This window comes from Haemaphysalis longicornis, unplaced genomic scaffold, assembly GCF_048455015.1.
Source record: "Haemaphysalis longicornis isolate Haplotype H1 unplaced genomic scaffold, Haemaphysalis longicornis Haplotype H1 scaffold_9, whole genome shotgun sequence".
Lineage (NCBI taxonomy): Eukaryota > Metazoa > Arthropoda > Arachnida > Ixodida > Ixodidae > Haemaphysalis > Haemaphysalis longicornis.
In genome coordinates this window covers 12,381,372-12,404,769 of record NW_027526460.1, presented here as the reverse complement: position 1 = coordinate 12,404,769, position 23,398 = coordinate 12,381,372, and the positions used below count along the sequence as shown (strand labels likewise).

The 23,398-nt window shown below is 45.2% G+C and overlaps 1 protein-coding gene across 2 annotated transcripts; it reads left to right on the top strand.

Moving 5' to 3' along the window:
• Positions 1 to 77: 77 nt before the first annotated feature.
• LOC144152466 (tRNA-uridine aminocarboxypropyltransferase 1) lies at positions 78 to 12,304 on the top strand. Of its 2 annotated transcripts, none has more exons than XM_077683736.1 (6): positions 78 to 544; positions 905 to 1,042; positions 2,218 to 2,360; positions 6,556 to 6,602; positions 10,311 to 10,573; positions 12,068 to 12,304. In XM_077683736.1, the coding sequence occupies exons 1-6, from the start codon at positions 329 to 331 to the stop codon at positions 12,080 to 12,082; spliced, it is 822 nt and encodes a 273-aa protein (XP_077539862.1). In that variant the 5' UTR covers positions 78 to 328; the 3' UTR covers positions 12,083 to 12,304. The 2 variants fall into 2 exon arrangements, with proteins under 2 accessions (XP_077539862.1, XP_077539863.1); XM_077683737.1 differs by having other exon boundaries at positions 79 to 544; positions 10,311 to 10,513.
• Positions 12,305 to 23,398: the final 11,094 nt, after the last annotated feature.

Sequence of the window (23,398 nt, the reverse complement as noted above, 5' to 3'; positions counted from 1 at the left end):
ATGATATATTTGTCAATAGTAGAATAAAAAGTTTAAAATTTGTAGTCAATGGTAGTGATAGTGGTGATAGTAGCCAACAGCATACCCTTTCTAATCCAATGCGGCATGTAGACGAGAATGTTTTTGCAGCAACGTTACTACATAGAATTATGGTGATAATCATATAGTTTACGAGTTTAAAACAATGTGAACGTACTCTTTCTACGATCTCTAATCTTCCTTGCCGTCAATAGCAAGCTTCTAAGAAGTTTCGGTGTCTTCTGGCTTTTTTGTTTGTTTGTTTCTCTGATACCACCGCCGAGTTATTGTTGCTGTAAAGCAGAAAAGCATGACCACGCAGTGGCGACCGCTCATTTCACGAAGCTGTCTCTTCGAGCGGAGAGACGAAGACCCTTTCTCCCACCTGAACATATCGTCGTCAGAGTTTCTTGATGAAATAAACGAGCGTGGAGTCTGCCCCGAATGCAACAAGTCACGCATGTATTTTTGCTACAGTTGCTGCGCTGCTGTCGACAAGATATGTGGCAAAGTTCCACGATTGCAGGTAAAAAGAAAGAAAATTGCGCACTTTTTGTTATTCAGCATTCGGGTACACCCATTTTCTTGTCGCCAAAGTTGCAAATAACTTAAGAAAGGAAATTGTCTAGAAAGCTTAAAAGGAAACAGCGTACAGGCAAAAGCGATGTGTACTGATCGACAAATATTAGGTGTTCACGCGTTTTTATAATATTAAACCAAGCAGTGCTGACTTTTGTGTGCAGTGAACTATGTAAGGCGGAACAGCTCGTTCAAGTTTTTCTTGTAACGCATTTTCTTTGAAGATGTACTAAATGATTTATGCTCCAAAGGTGAAGCTTGACCATACCTAGACTAACTACCTTCTGCGTATGGTTTTATTTCTCAGCTCCCTGTGCAGATTGTCATTATAAAGCACGCCGGTGAAGTTGATGGCAAAAGCACTGCTGCCCACTTGCCTGTCCTTGCACCAGACCACGTGACCATCCACACATTTCCCGACATCCCAGCTTTCAACCCCAATGAGGTGGGAATTTCACTTTTAGCATTCTAGTAGTTACTGAGCGTGATCAAAAGCATACACAAACAGAAATCATTCATTATGGCTGGCTGCAATGTTTGTGATCGTGCTGAATGAAATTCTTAGTTATGTTGCTTTCATAATTGATGTGCACTGTGGAAAGCATTGCCTCTGATGTTTCGGAGTGATGTCACTGCTAAATATGCAATGCGTTATTTTGAAGCGAGACACTGTTAGGTTGCAACATCAGTATGCTTACAAAATGCACTCAAGGAGCTCTAACTGTACAAAATTATTTCAGTATGCAAAGCACACAACAATGCACTTGTATGCTTCACTATTATGGTCTGCACTACACTATTCCTCGATTCCTTTTTTGTATCATTAAAGGGACTTTGTGGCAGGGCTGATAAATGCTTTCTCTCTTTTCCTTGTGCCTGCAAGCACTGCAATAAGCTGCAGCTTTCGCAATCTTTGCTCATTGCAGCCGATACCTGCTGTGGTCTCTGCTTTGCTTTTTCTGCGATTTTATTTAAGGCAGCTATCAAATGCTGTTGCGGCAGCGATTGAAAGGAAGGCAGCCAGTGGTGGCGACGTTGCTTGTGGGGTGCCACATCAGCTCAACAAAGAGTGCCCAGACTTTGAAGAGCACAGGAAAGAGAGAAACGAATTTCTGAGCTAATTCCAATGTTGTTTGTTGTCCATAAAGCTGTAACATTTAACTTCGACATGGTTACTGGAGCAAAAATAAGACAAGGGATGGTAATGAGCGAATGGGACGAACGTTATGGTCTTGTACTTCATGGATATTTAGATTAGGCTGATTTATTGATGATGCCCTAAAAGGGTTTAGGCTATAGGTTTCAGGGGCTTTTAAAGCAAAGGAAGCAGTTGCAGAATGAGCCTAATTGTACAAATAAATATGATCTGACAATTCACTGTCCGCAAAATTACGCGAGCTGCCCACAGTGCTTATTGCATGTTCAGTTGTGTAGCTCGAATGTCCACCAAACAGAAGCGTACTTCATCCAAGAACATAGTATATTATCGTTTTCCAAATCATAGTGGGTCTGCTAATACTTCCTAGTGTCCCCTTACTAGCCATGAAACTTAAGGCAAACCCTGCAATAATGACATAAATTCAAAATACTTGAGTAGTGCATTTCCTTTTTATCAACCAGGTGTTGCTGCTGTTTCCTGGAGAGAATGCGCAGCCCCTCGAGAAGCTTTGGAGCAATAGCCAGAATGCCGGCACCTGCATTTGTACAGTTTGTGGGAAGGAACACACCAGTATTCCTTGGAAAACGTTAATCTTCATAGACAGGTATTTGTCATAGTTTTTTGCATTCTCTTATTTGATCAATGGTCACAAAGTCGCCATGCATTCAGAACCTTCTTGCAAGCAAGTACACTGACCTGTGGGAAGAAAAGTATTTTTGACAGTATTCCCACTGTGACTGATATGGAGATTTTTCAATATTTGCCTTTAGTATGGCAGTGTGTTGAAATCAATTTTTTGTTCCTATTAGAAGGATAAAATGAAATTTTTGCCCTGTATTGTGTCATGAACATTGTCAATCAAGTAAAGTTTGTAAAGTCTAAGCAATGAGTTGGGTTCAGCCAAGTATTTTGGTTGCGTTTACTCCACTCCATACTTTACAAGCTCTGTGCAAAGACCTATTCAGTAGTATTTGGCACACCCTTATTTTGTTACTCTGTGTGGACCGCGACAACTTGTATGCTGTGGGTCAGTATATTGAAACAAAACATGAAATAATATGCCTAATGCGTATCATGTCTGTACCAAGCTTCATAACCATCAGCATCTTGCGAAATATAGCAGCACTAATGATCATACAAAGGCACGGGTAAAAAGTGACACATAGAACGAAGCACAAGTAGCAACTGTTCCTTTGCACAAATACTAGTCATTAATGTCACACTAGCCACACAAAGGGGAAAGGCAAGCCCTTGTCTCGGCTTATTGTGAATGGGCTCAAAGGGATCGTGAAGACGAAATACAGCCTTGTTTGAATTTGAAAAGACGTAGCTTTTGGTAATTGACTTAATTCTATTCCCAACCTGAAATGGCTTTTGAACAGTAAAAAAGATCACAAATATAAAAAAGCTATCAAATTCTGTGCCGCACGATGTCAGCATTGACGTCAGGTGAGGATTGCTAAAGGCGAAGTATTCAAGTGGTATGATGGGACGGAACTAGGGAGACTACTGCATTCGCACAATCATGCTTGTCAGCAGTGGCTTTGGTCAACAGCTGTCAAACGCCCAAGTCCCTATGATGTCGTAATGTCCGGTGAGAAAGGGACTGGTGAGTTGCCACTTCATCTGTCTTCCTTAATACCTAGGCAAATTTTTTGAAGTTTGTGTTAAAATTGGTATCATTATTATTGGGACAAGGCAGTCTACTGAATGAACCAAATTTGTATTTTGTCTTCATGGTTTCTTTAAGACATCATTAGTGGCACTTGTATTCAACCTGCTAGATTAACAAGACTCATCCATGCAGCTTCATGAGTTGAAGTATCAGGAGTGTAATGGAACCAATGGCGCTGCTTTATGATTACAGACATTCGAAGTTAGGCAAGCAAGCTGTCATATCTTCATGCATGTTGAAAAAATTATATTGTGACATTGTGAGTTATAAGTGGAACCAGTATGCAAGCAAACAAAATAAGAAAGATGTGGGTATTTAGTTATGCGTAAAGGAACAAAATGTCGGAGAGCTTAAAGCTCGGCCCACTGCGTAAGTCTCCAGTCATCGTGCCTTACCTGCATCAGATTTTGTATAGGTTAAAAGAATTTGTAGAAACTCCAGAATGAGAATTGTCAGATAGTCAGACTGAAAAGCATTCTTTCCAGGGGGTCAAGTCTACACGCACATCTCTACATATTTTTGCCTTGGAGGCTCTAGACCCCAGGACCTCTTATTGAATGGCTTTTTATTGGATAGAGAGCCTCTTACAACTTGTATTATTAAAAGGCTGTAAGGCCCTTTCAATAAACCATGTGACATGCGTTATAAATAGACAGATGGGCAGATTTCTATGGGGCATTTTTTATGCCTACACATTAAGAGATCAGAACACAACATGATGTTAACATCCTGGCTTTCAACACTGAAGAGCTTGTGTTGAAAAGTAAAAAAAGAAAGTGTGCTTGACTATGCAAAGGACACAACGTGGGTTGTTAAGGATGTGTTTGAGTTTCTTCTAGAAAGCTGTCATGTGTACATTCGAACCTTGTTATAGTAGTATTGGGACACCAAATTAGTTCGTTATATCCAATATTCGTTATAACAGTAGAGGTAAAAATTGGCTGTAGCAAATCGACAATCTGGCTTCACGCAAAAATACTTCATACAAAAATTCATTTTTTAGGCTTCTGACTCACTATAAACAAGGTAACGCTTACCTTTCTCCTTGTTGCATTTCAAGCTGAATGAGCTGGAACATGAGTACGTGAAGTTACAACGAAACAAGGTCCATTTGACAAAACAGGCCTGCGTCTTTATTTATTTGATGAAGGATTTGATTCTAATCTGGTGGCTACTCGTAGCACAGAGCAGGATGGAGTTTTCCACAGTGTCCACGAACAAAAGGCACTTTATACTTCTGCAGTTTCGGATGCCGGAGGATTTTTCCAAGTAGCTTCTCAGCCTCCTGGTCAAATATTTCTTCGTTATATCCGATATCACACGCGGCTCACGGTTTCAGTTTCGTTATAAAAGAATTAGTGCCATTGAAATAAAGCGTGAGCAACCAAAGATGGTATTTAGATCCCTATAGCCGATAATTCGCTATATCAGTGTTCGTTATAACGAGGTTCAACTGTATTACTTCCTCATCATGCAACGGGCAGTAGGGGGGTGGGAGGGGGGCAGACCAAGTGGTGGGTGAGGGGGCACCACTGTAACTGTGAACCCGTGCAGTACGCGACCAATTTGTCTTAACACGGTAAACAGTCAGAACACTCCCTGAGCCAGTCCTCCAGTTGCAGTTGCAGAAGGGGCTTTGCCCGAGACAAACACAAACAGAAGAAGCTCAGGTGTAGAGACTGCAGCGCTTGGCCGAATTTATTAATGCAAAAGCAATAAATGGGTTCCTTGAGCAAAAAAGCTGGTGTTGTCCATCATATATAGCAATGAAACGGCATCTAAATTCCTTGAGGTTAGCTTGAGTTTAAAAAAGTGACAAGAACACCTAGGCACTTTTTACTATGAAGTGATTGTGAAAGCATTAGTGCCCGTTTGCCGAATGTGTTGTCTTATTATTATCATAATCTTTTCTGTTTGGGTCCTTCTCTTCTTCTTTTGGTTTTATCACTCGGCTGTGTTCGCGTCGCCAAGCAAAAAGGAAAATTAGTGGTGGCATACTTTGCTACTCCCGTAGTTGCTGCTTCTGTAATTAGCATGCTAAAATTACCCATGTAGGCCTCAGGTCGCATCTCTAACACGTGTTTCTATGTCAAAGGCAACAACGCATTGACCATAAGTCGGCTAGAATCACCAAGTATGACTTGTCTCGCATTCCGGAAACACACAGACCGGGGTAGTGGCCGTGGTATTCATTGGCCTCACCCGCCGGCGCAGCAGTCACCAGCCATTTCTGTTCCTCTCGGCGCCGAGGCACATGGCGGCGCCCATTCGGCGTCGCCATGTTCGGCGTTGCCATGTTCGGCGTTCGGCGCCATATCCGTTCGGCGCCCCTTCGTGGCCAGTGCTCTCAATTGGGCGTTAATGCTTTCGTGTTCGCAACTCACACGAAGTCCATAGGTGTCCTTGGGGTATTTTTATACTTTTGGGCGCATAAATCGGAATTGAAAGCCCAACTACACGGTCTCGCATGGCAAAGAATTTCTTTGCGTGATTATTATGGGAGAATGTGGGGTTTTATATCCATTTGTGCGCTCAGTTTCGCCAAATATTTACAGTTCAGTGCTGTGGTGTCCGTATTGCCGTTTCTTGTGTCCGTGTCTTTTTTCGCCTTATAAGAAACCCGCCCAAAACGAAATTTCGTTGTTGGCGCCAAAAAGTAGGCCGGAAACGAAAGCTGGCTTTTCTAGCCAAACTTTTTTATGGTTGCTGGGTGTTCACCCGATCCGCCCGGCCGCAGAGACCTTCAGTCCGGCGTTGGCGGTCAAATATTTCGCCTTACCATCGGCGTTTCCTCCGCATCCCGTACATGGAATACGCCGCTTTAATTCATCCTGAACGAAGCCATAATCGACATTTTTTTTTTTTTTGCTCTCGCTGGCGCACGAGCGAGCGGCCGCTTCTAACGCCGCCTTCAAGGAGCGTTACAAGCTATCGGCTGTCCGCCGTCGCTTGCTAAAGCTGGCCGAATTAAAAACTCGTTAGCACGTGTCATTTCCACGTGCCTCGCGCGCTCTTCCCATGTGACGTGGCGGCGCCTCTAAAGCGCCTTTTATTTTTCCCTCCCTTTTTTCCTCCGCACGTGCGCGGCCTGTCGCCTCTGCTGCTGCTCTCCCTCGATCCGAAGCACGTGGAAGCAGACCAAGAGGATTTACCTGGACGACAAGATGAAGGGTAATTAGCAGCGGAAGGCGCGAAATGCATGGGCTGCTTGTCATTCTAAGCGCAGCCGTCGCTTTTCGTAAGGCCTCAGTGTCGTCGGAGGAGGACGGGTTTCCTTTATTTCTCCACCCCAGTTCTTTTCTCTTCCCTACTTTCTTAATAAATCACCACCAGCACCACCTACGACGTAGTGCAAGACGCGTCCGCATCGGCGCTATCGCGCCGGCGGAGACGCAATTATCGGAATTTGTGCATCTTCGAGACAGCGTGGCCTGCATAGCAAAGCCAGCTCGTTTTATCAGCATCGCATGTCGTCTGTCACTGCCTTTGAAAAGACGTGTTTAAAAAAAAAAAAAAAAGTTTCTTCTTTTTTTTTTTGTTTTGAGAACTCCCAAACATTCCAAAATGTTCTGCAGAAAGAATCGTGTGCTTATCTTAGTTGAAAAGTTATAGCCAGTTGTCTAACAGCTGGTGAATTGTTATGAAACCGAAACTAAAGTGGTGCGGTAACAGGAGCTGATAACGCCGCGGATATCAGCAGCGTATATTAAAAGAAAATTCTGATATCTTTTAGCCTGATTCGTAAAAGATTATACAGAGACAGTCTTTAAGTCTTCATTTTTCTAAACATTGCTTTAAATTTCCGTAAGAGGGCTGCATGACCTCACAAGCGTCTCTGTTGCTTACTTTGCGAGCGTTACGCTCCTTCTCCGAATGCTACCGTGATAGTCTTTTTTTTTAGGTATTACTCTTAGTAGAAACAGTATTAACATGGGCTGGACGTTTTAATAAAAAGGCGTTGTAAAGTCCAGGCTAAAAAGCGACAGAAGCGAAAGTTTCGTGACAATCGGTACACAGTGAATGCTCCAATCGCAGACCATGTGGACGTGAATGTATCGGTGGGAACTTGGAGGAAAATTGTGAGGTGCCGCTGTGAGAACCTTTGCGGCAAGGTAATACAATTATAGGTATGCGAACCCTATCTGTTTTTGCACAACTGGTCAGGGTTGCCCAGGACGTCCACATGAGCCTGCCCAGCCTAGTGTTTGGTAGATATTATGCTGCTTTATGCTTCAACGATAGCAACAGAAGTACAGCAGATATTTTGAGAGAAGCGGCCGTCGAACGTGGCCACCACACCCCCGTAGCATGTTGTACCAGTGACTAGTACCGAGTGAAGAAGGGTTGAGCCAATCACTGGGCGAGACAAAACATCTCCGCAATAAAATACGGGCAGCAACAAAAGCAAAAAAAAAAAAAAAGAGCTCGTGGTAGCTTAGGGGGGCCCTAGCTATGAACCTGGTGAATTTTAACGTTCCAGTGCAAGATTTATCTGGTTCGTACACGGATCAAAAACTTTATTCTTATTTTTCTCAAAACGATTTTTTGCACTTTCTTCTTGCGCAAACAGTTGTAACTTCGAAATGAATATTTCTTTTTCCATGAAACTTCGCAGGCTTATTTCTTATTAGTAGACTGTGCAATGAAATAGGATTTTTAAAACGGATGGTAAGTTTTGACGTAATGGTGTTTTGTTTGAAGGAATGCAGACAGAAATGGCACATTTTTGTTTTCTTTGGTATTTTCACCGTAACTTGATTCCCAAATATCGGATGGCAACTATCCTAGTTAGTTGCACAGCACGGTTTTATGGTTACTTCTGTACCAAAAAATTTGCAATTCGTACAATCCATTCAATAGTTATGAATGGTCCCATACTTGCCAAGTTTGGGGGGCTTCTTTTCAATAAAAATCATCATCATTATTATTTTTATTATTTCTAACTTTTGAATATCGTAAAAGACGGTTCTTTATAAGGTCCATGTCAAATAAAATTTACCGGTGGAAATTTAAATTTTTTTGAAAAAACTGGTGCCCATACTTGGCAAGTTTGGGGTATTTCTTGTCAATAACAAGCCTCAGTATTATTTTTTAACTATTTTTCGCTGTTGAATATCAAAAAGGACGGTTCTTTATAAGGTCCATGTGAAATAAAATTTAACGTGGAAATCTAGAAAATTTTTGAAAAAGTTGGTGACATAACTTAAACGGGACACGAAGACAGAATACAACCTTGTTCAATTTGACAGAACTAGCCTTTGGTAACTTACTGGGCGCCATTCCAGCCACGGAAGATACTTTTCAACTGCGGAGCTATTTGAGCTTAAGCTTGGTCCGGTGGCATTAGCAAAAAAAAAAAAAAAAAAAGTCCCCCCCCCCCCCCCCGCCCCCGTCCCCCTTCTAAAAACTGCACCGCCTGTAAAGGGCGCACTACCGCAGTTGGGGTATTTTAACAGGGAAGAAGGCTTTCACGCCTGCCCGAGTTTGAGCACAAGGGGCATATGCGCATGCGCACCCCTTTCTGTACCAATTTAAAGGCTATAGTTTTTCTGGGGGTACTAAAACGCAAAAAAAAAAAAAAAAAAAAAAAAGATTGGCGCGGCTTGCACTAGTGGTGCAAGTGCAATGCTGAAGAAACAGCGGAGCCGGGGTTCGACCTATCTTCTTCCCCCTTGGGATCCGCTTCCGGTGTGGAAAACCGACTGAAACGGCCTTGTAAAATCCGGCTAAACTTGGCCTCACTCCTCAACACTTCGCCTAGCCTAGCAAGAACATCGCAAAAGCTTACGAAACTTAGCAAAACCTAGCAGAGCTTAGCAAAACCGGAAGAAGCTAGGTCGACCCCCAGCTCCGCTGATTCTCCAGCCTTGCACCACTATTGCAAGCCGCGCTAATTTTTTGAACTGAAAAAAAAACTCAAGAAGTAATAAAAACTTTCGAATTTCGCGCTATGCTGACGTAATATAAACAGTAGTGACGCAATAGAGGCCAGCATTTAAGAAACATAGTTACTGAATTTAGCATTCAAGTGATAGAGAACCCATTGCAGTCTAGAGGCCCTACTGCAATCGCCCAGTTATGGTTTTTGGCGGTCGCTTTAATTGACGGCCGCCAATAGCACAATCAAAATTATGTAACTATTCTGTGACGTCATAAAGACGTCGCCGGAAAGTGTCTGGGGAGTCGCTACTGCTTCGTCTGTTTTATTTTTTTGTAAATATCTAGATTATTTGTCGCTTGGCTGTAAAATTGGTATCAGTGTACCGGTTGACTGATTCATTATGTGGTTTAGCTTGTTGAAGCTACACTTGGGCCATAAGGCGCGCCTTAGTCGAGTACTCCGGATTAATTTTGATCTCCTGGGCGTCTCTAACGTGCTCTGAAATCTGGCCACACGGGCGTTTGCGCTTTCTGCCTCCATCTGAAAAGCAGCCACCGCGGCCGGTATTGAACCCGCGACCTTGGCACAGCAGCACGTCTAAGGTTACGTGCACACTAGCGCCAAACTTGCCGTGCCGCCCGCCGACGGCCGCCAGCGGTGTCGCCCGCACTGCGAATGAACGCTGCGGCGCGACGCCGCTGGCGACCGTCGGCAGGGCGGCGCGGCAAGTTTGACGCTAGTGTGCACGTAACTTCAGCCACTGAGCCACCGTGGAGGGTATCATCGTTATCGTGACAGAGCAGTCCTTTTAGTGAACCAAACTTATATTTTGTGTTCATGGCTGATTTAAAAGTCCCTTCATACACGTCGGATGCCAGAGTGAGCAGCGTTCGGGGCTTAGCACTGTAGTTTCGTTTTTGTTGCCATTTGTGACTTTGTTGCCAGGGCAAGCAAGCGCTGCGAGTTTCGGGGTTGTCTGCTCCTCCCGGCCCCCGCAGGGTTGCCGTGCGGCGTGCTGGAGGGCGGCCGGTCGGCCTTCTGGCGGCCCCAGCGGGGCAAGCCGTCCAGCTGGCTGGCCACTGCCGAAGCCGTCCACCTGAGCGTGAGTCGGCTGCTGGCCCTGCAGGGATGCGCGGGTCACGTGGACGACCTGCTCTTCTTCTTCAAGTTCTTCCACGCAAAGATCAGGGACCGCTACAGGGTGCGCAACTGTGCTTCCCCTCGAGGCCACTGCCGCTGCATGTGTACGGGCACGTGTCAGGTAGAGGCGTAGCAAATGTCACTGCAGCTGAATTAAGGTGCCCGGGGGTGAGAAAAAGGGGGTAAACAAGTGGCGGAATTTCACTTTATTTCGCTGTTTAAAACATTTAGGCCTGTCCGATGCAGTACTTCGAGTAATGAAATTCATTCTGTGCCAAGGGATTTGGTGCTATGAAGAAATTGCTCGTGTACCCACTCAAGGAGATTGACCGTGAAATGCGCGCTCAGTTAATCAGCTGTTAGAAGGGAAGTCTCAGGAAAATAACCTCACTGCGTTTATACCTGTCTTCGTAAAATTTATTGTGCCTTCAGTGCTCTCTTCGATGGTCAACCATTGGAATCATTTTGTTGGTGGGCGCCAACAATGCTAATAGGCTAGCGCTCTAGTTTAATATTTTGCTTAAGATAAAAAAAGAGGGAACTCTTTTCAGTACCGAAAAAGAAAAAAGAAAACTCGTGTTTGTTATCCTCCACTGTTGTTTTTATTTTTTATTTTTTATTTTTGCAGATAGCGCAACGCAGAGTGGTTAGAAACAAATTTTCTGAGCAATACAACCTTTTTTTCCTTGACCTGTGTGTTCAGTGTTCGGTATTTATACATGCTTAAAACATGGACTTAAATATGCCTCTAAAATAAACTCCAGATGTTAGGCAGTGCAACGTGTTGTTGCTTTTCCATCCTAGGCGTTGCATGTTTGTGTAAACATTAGCTGTAGAGAGACAGGCCGCGGCGTATGCCACTGTCTCGTCGCTTGCCGAGCATGGTGAGAAAAAAAAAAAAAACGAGAATTAGAGAGAACGGGAAAATTGGGTGGAAAGAAAAGAAGAGAACGTCAACATTTCTCCTACACACGTTCAAAAACCTGCCCGCCATGCGCCGTGGATTGTCTGCGGGGGAAACTTTTTCCGCGGAGGTAACTCCTATGGGAAAACAGCTCCAGAGTGCGTATAAAAACAAAACTCCCGCTCGAGGACGCACACGGAGCGGCATGTTCGAAGCGATGACACTGTCCCGCGTCGAGGAGGCATTCTGTTTAGCTCGTTAAGTCCGTGTTGGCAGGAAAAAAAAAAAAAAAAAAGAGAGAGGAGGGAGTACATGGGACCCGAAGGAAACAAGACCAAAAGGACGGCCCGATTATTACTGGATGACGCAACCGCTGGCGTCGCAAACCGAGGGTGGAGAGAAACGCGCAACGAGCCGCGGTCCGCTCTACGTCATCTCAACGTCTACTTGGTAAGAAGGCTTTGCAATTCGCGTCCATCGCTTGGTCGCCATTAAGCTATTGGACAGACGCGATTTACTTGGACCTCCTCATAACAATGCCCTTTTAAGTTTAGATGGCCGAGAAAATGAGTTGACGTGGAAAGATGAGCGGGGTGCTGAGGCTTTCTCGTCTAGGCGGTGTTAGCTGCTCCAACCGGGTGGTTTGTCGCGGGACGGCGGCTGATTAAGCCCGGCGCAGCCTCAACCGCCATCTTTCTCTTGTTCGCCCAGGATTTTGTCGTCTAGATGTTTTGGAGCCTTGGAGTGACGACCGGGTCTGCGGGTGGCATCCACCGGCGGAGGCGGGGATGGGAAGAGGACGGAAGCGGAAGAGCAAAAAAGTCAGCCGCTCGAACAGCGATGAAGGATGCGAGGAGTGGAGCGACAGTGACAGACGAGGCCTGCGCGGGATGATGGTTGTTGACCTTTCAATAAATTCGGCGCGTGTTTACGTGCTCTGCCCGCGAGGTTCCGTCATTTTCGATCCCGCACATGCGCACGCACCGCGTCTCGCCTACGCCTGCATTTGCGGGCTCTTTTCGTGCGCGTTCTGCGTAGGTTGACGCGCCAAGGTTTGACCGGACGGCGCAGCTTTTGCTCGTTTCAGCTAAGAACAAAAAGCCGTGCAAGGTGGCAGCAATGAATAACTTAGTGGTGCAAGCAACGCAACTTTCGGGCAAAATAAAGCTTTACTACTACTACTACTACTACTACTACTACTACTACTACTACTACTACTACTACTACTAGTAGTAATACTAGTAGTAAGTGGCAACACACAGTCTTCTTTCATTTGAAGTAACTAGCCCTTTGTTGCTCGCTAAACTGTTTCCCGGCCATGAAGGACATTGTTTTCACAAAAAGAAAAATCGCCGTCGCTGTCAAACCTTTCAGATTCCCCGCTACGCAACGTCGGCAGTGACGTCATTGGAGAGGCACTACCGAATACAGTAGTCTGTATGGGAACTGCATGCTGTAGCTTTTGAACAGCGCCATCAAGCACAACTAGAGGCACTAATATAATTCCACAATCATGTTACTGACGGTATAGATCTCGGCGGCGGTCAACAGACACGAAAAAAAAAAAAGCTCTTGTGTTCTGTCACCAATGACGCCACTGCTTACGTAGCGTAGCGAGATATAGGAAAGCATAGTGTTGTGGGTTTTCTGTGGTGAAAACAACGTCCTTAATGGCGGGAGCGCGGAGTCGGGTGAGTTATCGGACGCTAGTTCTTTCGTATAAAAAACAACAAAAAACGACGTACGTTGTCTTCAAGGCCCCTTTTAAGAGAGAGAGAGAGAGAAATTTTGTTGAAATGAAAAAAAAAAAAACACAGGAAGGTCGGCCTGATGGTAGCATATCTGGCCAGCTATCCTGTGTGTGGGAAGGGAAAGGGGGGGGGGGGGCATGTATAGAGGACGAGAGAGATGAAGATGGCGGAGAAATGAATAAATGGCTATGTACAGGAGATGCCTATATTTATGCTCTGCATGTGTTAAAGTTCAGACGGATGGGCCTCAACTACAATATCGCTGAGAGGCCGCTGCTGCACAGGCTTGATGCTGTTTGTATGGAGGCGCCAAATGATTTAAATTTAATGTGAAGTAATCGTATAAAATCAAAAGATTCCAGGTCTTGCCCGACGTGGGTACGTGTTTTTCAGTAAGCAAAGAATTCCAATAAAATCTGCTTGATCGCTTCCATGGAATCGCGGTTGGGAGATTAAATCTTTAGGTTTCGACCTCGGCGGGAACATTTCGACTTGGGCTCGCCACGTTAGAGAAGAATGCATTTATATCGTCAGTATGCAACCTTTTCAGCAGTTCCAGTTTTGGATCGTAAGTCGGGATCGATAGGTGGACGAAGCATTTGTGCGTTGTGCAGGCCCGAGCAGGTTTTAACGTCCGAGGAAGTTGAAACATTGGAACTCGGAAGCGGAAATGTCACCCTTTAGGACGTGAAAATTCCAGGTGAGCTTGCACTGATAGCTTTCAGGGAGGATTCTGCTCAAAACAATAGCAAAAAAAAAAAAAGGCCGTGCATGGAAACTTTGTTGGTGAACGCGCGAAATAAATTGGAGGTGTTATTTCTCTTGGTCTAGATGGGAGGGGAAAGCCAGTAACACGATTGAGGGTTGATATACGGAAATTCTGGTTAAACTGGACTTGAGAAGCGCAGGACAGGAGCGGTTGGAAGTCAATGGGAGAAGCCTTTGTCCTGCAGTGGACCTGAGTAGGCTCTTGATGATGATGATGATGATGATCAGTTATTTCGGAGTCGGAGTGCCCGTACCCGTTGTCGCATCGTGGTGAGGCGGTCACTCACTCACTCACTCACTCACTCACTCACTCACTCACTCACTCACTCACTCACTCACACTCACTCACTCACTCATTCGCTCGCTCACTCATTCACTCACTCTCTCTCTCTCTCTCTCTCTCTCTCTCTCTCTCTCTCTCTCTCTCTCTCTCTCTCTCTCTCTCTCTCTCTCTCTCTCTCTCTCTCTCTCTCTCTCTCTCTCGCACGCACGCACGTTATACAACCTCCTTGGTCCTGACACCCCCAAGAAGATGGCCCTTCAGGCCGTAAAAAGTGTCTAGTTTGTTTTTTTCTGTGTTTTGTATTTTTGCATTTCCAAAATGTCGGTGCACAGAAACGGTCCTCCTCCTCCTCCTCCTCCTAATAATAATAATAATAATAATGATAATAATCATCATCGTCACCACCACCACTAATAGAAGCTGACCCCCCCCCCAGAAAAAGCCTGGATCCGCCCCGGCAGTTATGTGTGGCTGGCTAGAACGTGCTGGAGTTATTTTCTGCAATTCCAGAGTCAGTTCGAACGCGAAGAGAAAATAACAGCAAGAATAAGGTTAATCCAGGCTAAAATCTCGCTTTGTTTAGCATTCGAAAAACGCTTAAGTTTTGCTACAGCTGCTCATATGGACGCAAGTGGGCCGTTAATTATGCACACACGAAAGCACCAAGAACCGCGTTCCGAGCATGAACCTTAACAAACTCCTCTCGTACACGATAATCGGGCCGTGCGCACTCGGGTGCAAAGGCTGCAGCGAACAAATCGCTCAACAAGTTTCCGCTATTCCTCGCGTGAATTAAGATACCGTTGGAGGGTTTTTTCCCCTCTGCAATTCTTCGAGTGCGTGCGTAAGGCGCACGACCTAAGACACAACTCTAATCCTACGCGGATTCCGCGAGTGCTGCAGCAATAAGGTTATGGCAATGAAGAAGAACGGTGGCGCGACGAAGTTCGCGCGCGTACTGGTATACACGCACGTTCATAAATATTATGGAGATTGGTTGTAAGCCTTTGTAGCGAACCCCCTTGTTCTGACCTACCGGCTGTGGGAGTACCCGCAACGCCATTAACAACAAACGTTTTCTCGGTGTGATAATGTTATTCACACGATATACAGCCCGACATCTAACGACCTTACCGCAGTGCACACAAGTGGGCTGTGGTTAAAAACATAAGTTACCGCCGGATTAAGGGAGCGCGGCCTAGAGGAAGGCACTGGCCTGAAGTTAGCATTGCCCTTTCCGTGTCCAATATGGACTATGAATGCGCTGCTTCTGCCGTGGTGTGCTTAGCTCGTAGTAAAACGCGCACGCAGCAGCTCGCATCGGTCTTAGCGCGCCTCAGAGGTCAAAGCATACCGAGCATTCGTGCTATAGGGCTCGAGTCGGGCGCGCCTAAGCCGCTTTAACGGCAAAGAAACCGTCGGGCGAAAATCTTGATTAATTTGTTTAACCCAAGAGTCTGCATGTTTGAACAAGAGGGCATAGCGGGCACAGAAGTCCTTCAGGTAGTAATAAACCTGCTGGTAAACACTCAGCCGACGACCGCCTTTCTACGTTTCTCGGGAGCGCGTTACTTCATTCGTGAAAAGACGCAGTGGTCCGATTGGAACACTGGGGATGGGGCGCCTGGAGTTAGAATCGATTGCTGCGCGTTTAAATGAATGGTATGTGGTGATGCTGGAGTGGGCTTTACTTTTCGTTTTGGTCTCTGAACCCTTTTTTGAACCAAACTTGAACTGAATGTCAAACTCATCAGCGTGTCAGGCAGCCTAGTTAAGTATGGAAATTTTTACCGTGGCGTTCACACAGCAGAGAAATAAATGTTCCCTGCGCCGTCAGTGCTTGATTGCTTAAGAGGAAGTAAACCAGATTTTCTTCTAAAGTCTTGCAAGGCATTGATCTGAATATGAATAATATATATATATATATATATATATATATATATATATATATATATATATATATATATATTAGATTCTAAGGCAGTGAGGTGAATGGCAAGGTACGAAAATAGTTGCTAACGAACCGTGACGCCCACAATGGTCGCTATGTTCCGCGCGCTTTTTTCTATTTTAAATTTAGGGAATAGGGGATACTGCTCTTGGATTATGTCAAGTTCGCCATGCGAAGAAATACAAAAAAAAATCTAGTGAGCCTAATTAAAGAGGCCATGTAACACTTCTTGAGCTTTCTACAAAATACAATATGCTTGAGAACGTAGTCAACAAGCGCATTCAGTACATAGACTGTAGGTGGCAACAAAGTACCCCAGACAGACATTACTGCTCTACGGCCACCAGATAACTTGGAAACTTGCCCCAAAATTTCTTTCTTTTCCGGTCCTGGTATCGTTTGAACGTTTGAGTGACGTTGCTTGAGCTATATCGTGGGTATTGGACGGCTTTCTTTCAATTGCAGCAAATCGACGAGCGAATCAGGCAGTGCCACTTTACATGTGCTAGCGATAACTATAGGGACCGGGCGGCCGTTGTATGGCACCACCGTCGCTTCAGCGAACATCGCCGCCCGTGGCGAACCGCTCGTCAGTGGAATTCCGGTGGCGGACAGCGTAGCGTTGTTTGCATGCATGCTTTCTGTCGTTTTGCTGCCGTGCGGCTTGAAAAGTGCAGATAACCACGAGGACTTTTTTCAGACCGGTAAATTTTGAGCGCGGAGGTGACCTTCACGAGGCATGCCATGTGTGTGATTTACGCCCATACTCAGTTATTACAAATAGCAGACGACGATCAATGCGCCAAGCTAGAAATCAAGCTGGAAGCAAAGCTGGAAGCACAAGTCAATTCCTTCGTGCAGATTTTACATGCCTGCATGCAGATTGGTGCATCGATGAATATGTTGCAGCTAAATGCTCCTACAAAGCCGGTGTGTGCAGCCGACCAGGAATGCTGCGGCGCTGGTCTTGGGAGTTAATGACGAAACGGCGTCGTGCACAAGCGAAAGACTAAGTTGGGGGTGCCTTCTACGATTTACCTCAAAACAGAAATTGTGATTGACGACGCTTCCGTAGCTTCATTACTACGGTAGAAATGTGTTTAATTTCACTGAAATACGCTTACTACAGTCATCGGGTATCGTTTACAGAATAAATACCGCATAACTGTAGAACATCATTGCTTGTCGTGGAAAAACGTTGCTTTTCAAGAATTGCAATGGCTGCTGGCTAGTTGGTTAGTGGTTTTTCAAAAAAACAATGCCTGCGTGGCTGAAGGACGAGAGGCCGGAGGGCGCTGAAAACCTGTACTTCAGTTTCACAACTGAAAGCTGTGGTCGTTTCACAAGCTGTCACCTACGCTTAGAAAATCATGCAATCCTCCGTCCAACGACGATGATGGTTTATCGCAAAGATTTCTCGTGTTGGTTTCCTTGGTTGCCTTCTGGATTTAAACTTTGACTAGTTGAGCTTTGAATTTGACTAAGCACGCAGTTTGGTCTTTTGATCGTAGCGTCTTGGAGTTTGACCATTTCCCATTCGATTTCGCGCGAAGAAAGCTTCGCGTTGAACCATCGTCGTCGTTAAACGAAGGGCTGGATAATTCAGCTGTTTCATTTTGCACTTTCATGTACCCTTCTCCAAATCCTAATGGCTTCAGCGTGTTGGAAATGCGTCTGTGCTGGAGGACTCGGGCTGATGCACCCCTTTCTGAGGCAACTAGCTGTCGTGTTTTTGGTTTCTTCGCAAGGTATTAGGCGATTATATTAGGTACTCGGTAAAATATACTTAAGCATTAAAAACACAGGCTAACATTACAACTGCCACGTTTTTTAACTATCGGTGCCAGCATTTATACCACACAGGTGGTAAAATGGGAAGGGGAGGGGGGATGGTTTGTAGCTTGGGCTGTTGGGTACTTGAATAACTTTGGCTTTTGGTAAAATGACTACTGCAAACGTGGGAGTTCAGCTTCGGCTCTCTGGCTCCCATGCTGTCACTCACGAAAACCGAAGGCACAAAGCTCACGGTTACAGAAAGAAAGTGTAAACTGCCACGACGTTTCCACTGCCACGCGGTAATCGATCTCGTACGTAAGTACCCTTCTCTTCAAAGCACGCGTATCTAGGTATCCCAGCGTTAAGGCTGGCGCAGAAACCGTAGCCATTGAAACCAGTGAAGTTAATTTAAAGTGGTAGAAATGAATAATAATATTAATAGTTTTATTCTTACTCAGATCGCGCGTAGCCAGGCGCCGAGCGCTGCAAAAAGCGGTCATGTCAATGTAGCCCATTGCCAAACCTAGAAGCGTCGAATAAGTTTACGAAGCCGTTAGTGCATTTAAGAAGAAATGAATACTAATAATAGTAGTTTTATTCGCACTCAGAACGGATGGAACCAAGCGTAGATCGCTGCAAAAAGCGCTCATGTCATTGTAGCCCATATCAAACTTTAGAAGCGTCCGACAAGTTTATGTAGCCGTTATTGCATCTAAAAAACCCAACACACCTGTCTATACTTCGTTTCGCCGCACATATCCGCTCACAACACCACCAAAACATTCAAAGCACCGAAGCAGACACGGCAAACAACGGGAGGCGGCGTAGTCCACTGCGCCGGCTCATTCCACTAACGAGGGGATCGCCGAGTGGTGGCGCCACCCGTTCAGCTGCTCGGTCCCTATAGGGTTCGCGGTGCTTCCGTGGGTGAAGGAAAGAGTGAAAACGTTTATCGGCAGTGTTGCAGGGTCCTTTTAATTGTGCTTACGGGGTTTGAATGCGAAAGTCTTAATGCTTTCCCTGGTAATACTTACCAACTACTTCTTTACTTCTACATTATGTGTGCATCTTATTCTCCGCTTTTCTTTTTTCGTCTTTATTCGTTAACATACCGCAGACCATTGGCAACTACGTATCTAGAAACCACCAATTTGTATTATGGTGGGTTCATGGAATCATCATAAATGGCATGATCGAACGGGCAACACATGAGTTCTTTATCGTCTTAATGACTTTTGCAAGAAACCTATTTCTGCTGCACTGAGGGGCTAAGGAGGGCTTACGGATACACGCATTCTGAAGGGCTTCATGACTTATCGGTCCTTTTGTGATCGATGGCGTGACAGCACCTTTGTGCCATTCGGTACAGGCTTGCAGTCACACTCCTTGCAGTGCTAAACCAGGAGTGTGAGTAAACCCAAATTTCCCACCTCGAGTCAACCCCCTTCCATTTACAAATGGAAAGGGGTTGGCTCGCCTAACAGCGACATGTATTCTCTGAACCTCGAACATTTTCAGCAAAGTAGCACGACTGATTCTAAGGAAGGCTTTGAAAAAGTTGGCAAAAACTCCATGAGATAAGTACTCTTTATTGTTGATGTTGGCCGTTATAAGTTCTTTCTGATTCATTAGTACCATATCCGTTGACATGCCCGACCTGAAACCATATTGAGGAGGTGTAAGTACTTTCAATAAAGCTTTGTGTTGGGCTAGTTAGTATCGAGACATCATGAAACGTAGAGCGCAGAACTTTACAAGACGACCACATAATAAAAGAACACACGAAGCGATTGGGTACTACCGAGTAGGCCTTAAAGAAAAGTAGTAATTAAAAAGGTAAAAATTACCGCGGGGGTATTAAAAGATGTGATAACCTCTGAAACAATTTTTTTTCCATCACACTGATATAGGCCTGTAGCTACCAAGACAGTTTTTTGTCTCCGTCCTAAAGATCACAGTTGTTTTTGCTTTTTAACACGAAAGTGTTTCATTCCCGGCTACACGAAGATTTCGCTGACGTCATATCCGTCACGGAAGCGACGCCAATGCAAGGAAGCAAGCGGCCTGTAAAGAGTGCACCTCTGCACACAGGGTTTTCTTGCGGGGAAGCAACCCTTAGTATCAAAGAGTACGTTACATTTAGGGTTGTTCGTTTTCGGGTTTTATATTTTAACACGAAAGTGTTTTATGCCGGGATGCCCCAGAATTTCAATGACGTCATATCTGTCACGGAAATGACGCCAGTACACCTTTGCCGAAGCGACCCATCAGCAGGACATCGCTCGCCGAGCACACCGACAAGACAGACGCCGACCCGCAAGTCATGCTCCGCTGCAGATTTCGCTGCACATTTCACTTTCGCGTTTTACTGATTTATATGACAGAGGAATCAACCACAGTTTTTTTTATCTGCTCAGGGAACGCACAAGCAGTTAGGAAACGGTTAAAAATATGAGTCAAATTACAGCCTATTGGACCGACACAAAAAATTGGCTCCATTTTAATCCTGTTTAGGTCTTAAACCAATAAATGCTCAGCGAACGACATTCACATTGTCCTTAGCACGAGAAATGTATAAACCTTCAAGCAATACAAGGGAACACTCATCGAAATATTTGAACAGCCTTCATAAAGTTAGATAAGCGCGTGTTCTTTTTTTCACGGCATGGACGGAACGATAAAAGGAACACCCAGACAAATGGAGCGTTGCCGACCTCTCTATATTGAGCTGGCTTGACGGGTTATATATTCTGATGAAGAAATTATAAGGGCGGGACAATTTATGAGCTCGTAAAAAATCAAGCCGCCGAACATGGGTAGCACATTAAAGTTTAAAGAACTCAAATCACGGCGCGAACGCACGTGGCCCCGCAAGGCCGAGCAAACGTAATTATCTATAATTCACTCCTTGATATTTTCGTATTGCATGTGCTTGTTGTTATCTTTATAACTATAAGCGAATAACCCCAAATAAAAATCTCGAAGACAAGGGAGCGAGACGCATGAGTGCACAGCTTGCGAGATGAAATTGCCTCCGCGCTTTCCTGATATTTTGTTAAACATTTGCTCAATTTTGTGTTAAAGTAATAGTTACTGCGCGTATATTGCCGTGTTTCATAAATCAAGTAGCTTTCCATGATTCACTGCAGCAAGTTACCTATTTTTCTTCTATTTTGAGCGTAAGGCAATATTTCTGACATCGTAAACTAACACTTTGTTATACGGTCATACAGTATCTTATCCGCGACTCTTTCTTATAAAAATGTCGATTGTATTGCATTTCTTTGTGCATTCTCCCCTACAATGTATTCCCGTGAGGGCGGTGTGGGTATCTGTATAAATAAATAAATAAATAAATAAACAAATAAATAAATAAATAAATAAATAAATAAATAAATAAATAAATACTTGTGTTTCAAGGGGACCCTGCAACACTTCCGATAAGCGCTTTCACTCTTTCCTTCGCGTCTGGAAGGAAATGCCATAGTTATCGCCAGCACGGAGCGACACTGCGCGATGTGCTCGTCGCACCAGATACGCCTTTCATTTCTGCTTTGTTTTTGTGGCTTTTTTTTAAGTTGCTAACGAAAAAGCGTTCATTGCTGCAACTGAAGGAAAACCGGCCAACAGCCGCTACATGGCCTTAATGACGTAACTCGGGCGGTCGAAGAATGTCAACACTGGAAAAGAGAGAAAAAAACCTTGTGAGCGAGTTTCCAAGTTATCTGATGGGCATAGAGCAGTCATTTTTGACCGAGGTACTTTGCGACCCCATAATCTAAGTACTGGGTGCGTTGGGTGACTACGATTTCAAAAAAATTTGAAAAAGTGTTGCAGGGTCCCTTTAATCCACAACGCACAGTCTGCGTACGCAGTGAAAACATTATGAAACAACAGTTATTTGGTACGTACTTCTCCAACGGGGCAGCAGCGGAACGAGTATGACTCGAAAAACAAATCCCAGGTCACTTTCACATGCAACTGCCGTTGCTGTGTGCAGCGTGCAGGAACAATGTACCGTTGCGTGTGCTGGATACGGCCTGCTTGTTTCGCGCCCTGGCGCCCCCTCGTTATAATGAAAGTGCTACCATGCGTTACTCTTCAAAATCGGGGATTGAAATTTATTCGTCCACTGGCGTTCGCTCGTGCGCCGTGTCTGAGGCGCGCAGGGAAAGTAGCAGCGGAACGTGTTTAGAAAAGGAAACTTAACCTTGTATGTATGGAAATGAGCAAGGGGCAGATGGTTTTATGGGCGCGGTCGAAGTTAGCCTTGCAGGCGCGTTCCCTTGCTGCTCATTCTATTCTCATGCTCATTATGTTCTCTGTTCTTACTCTGCTCATTTCTGTTCCTTTTGATTGGCGCGTGTTCCTGCCTGCGACTGACGTAGACTATCCTACGCAGGGACAAAAAAAAAACAGAGAGAGAGAGAGAGAGAGAGAGAGAGAGAGAGAGAGAGAGAGAGAGAGAGAGAGAGAGAGAGAGAGAGAGAGAGAGAGAGAGAGAGAGAGAGAGAGAGAGAGAAAAGAAAACGCAAAATTGCGTGTGGCAGTTCGGCCGTGTGGAAGCATCAAGTTTTTGTAGGATTATTGGGGCTGAGCACGCTGACGCGCTTACACACGCAAATGCTCAACAACAGCCTCCAGCTTGTACTCTGAGATTGATCGCAGCGGTCAGCATAATCTCTGGGGAACTTATGGCTGCTGACGTGCTTTGAAGAGGTATTTATGTATACTTCTTTGCTTTCGTTCCCTCGCCTTCTGGCACGAAGTACTTCAGCAGGCAGACTGCCGACCCAAGCCGTAGCTTCTCCAGATCCAGAGTTCTGCGCGGGTGGAGTGCACCTGTTCAACTTACGTGCCGTCACCCTCGCTTGTCGAGTGGTACGCACTGCTCTAACTTTTGTCCCTTCCCTGGCAACGTATGGAGGTAGGTAACGCACTGGGCGTACACACTGGAGACCCAGGTTCAATTCTCATATATGAACTCACATGTTTTAAGTGCAGAGCGTTTTAGGCGCTCGCCTTGTCGTCCCAGCTTGCTCGCTCGAACCATGCATATCGCCACGACGTTGCGGTGTAGCCTGTCATGGTCCCTTCGCCGCGGCGTAGCTCAGAGGCTTCGAAAGCCAAGCGGATATATGTCAGGATATACGTAGCGTGATCTAAGGTGGTCCGGCTGGTTATTATTAGCTAGCCTGGTTGTCTAGGATTAGCTGATTATCGTGCTTACTGCTGCTTATCATCCAATCCAACCCAATACAATCCAATCCAATGCAATCCAATCCAATCCTCGCGCTTGCGCTACTTGCGCAGCCCTGCTCTCCAGGAGCTACGCGAATCTGGTCAACCTCGGCCAGTGTAGCCAATCCAATCAAATCCAATCCAAGTAACGCTGCTGTTCGCGGCTTACCCCAGAGGCTTCGAAAGCCAAGCGGTTTATATAGTCATAAGCATTCGAAACTAGTGAACCGCTGGTGCTTGTCATACATCTTCCCGTTTTTTAGCGCAAAGAA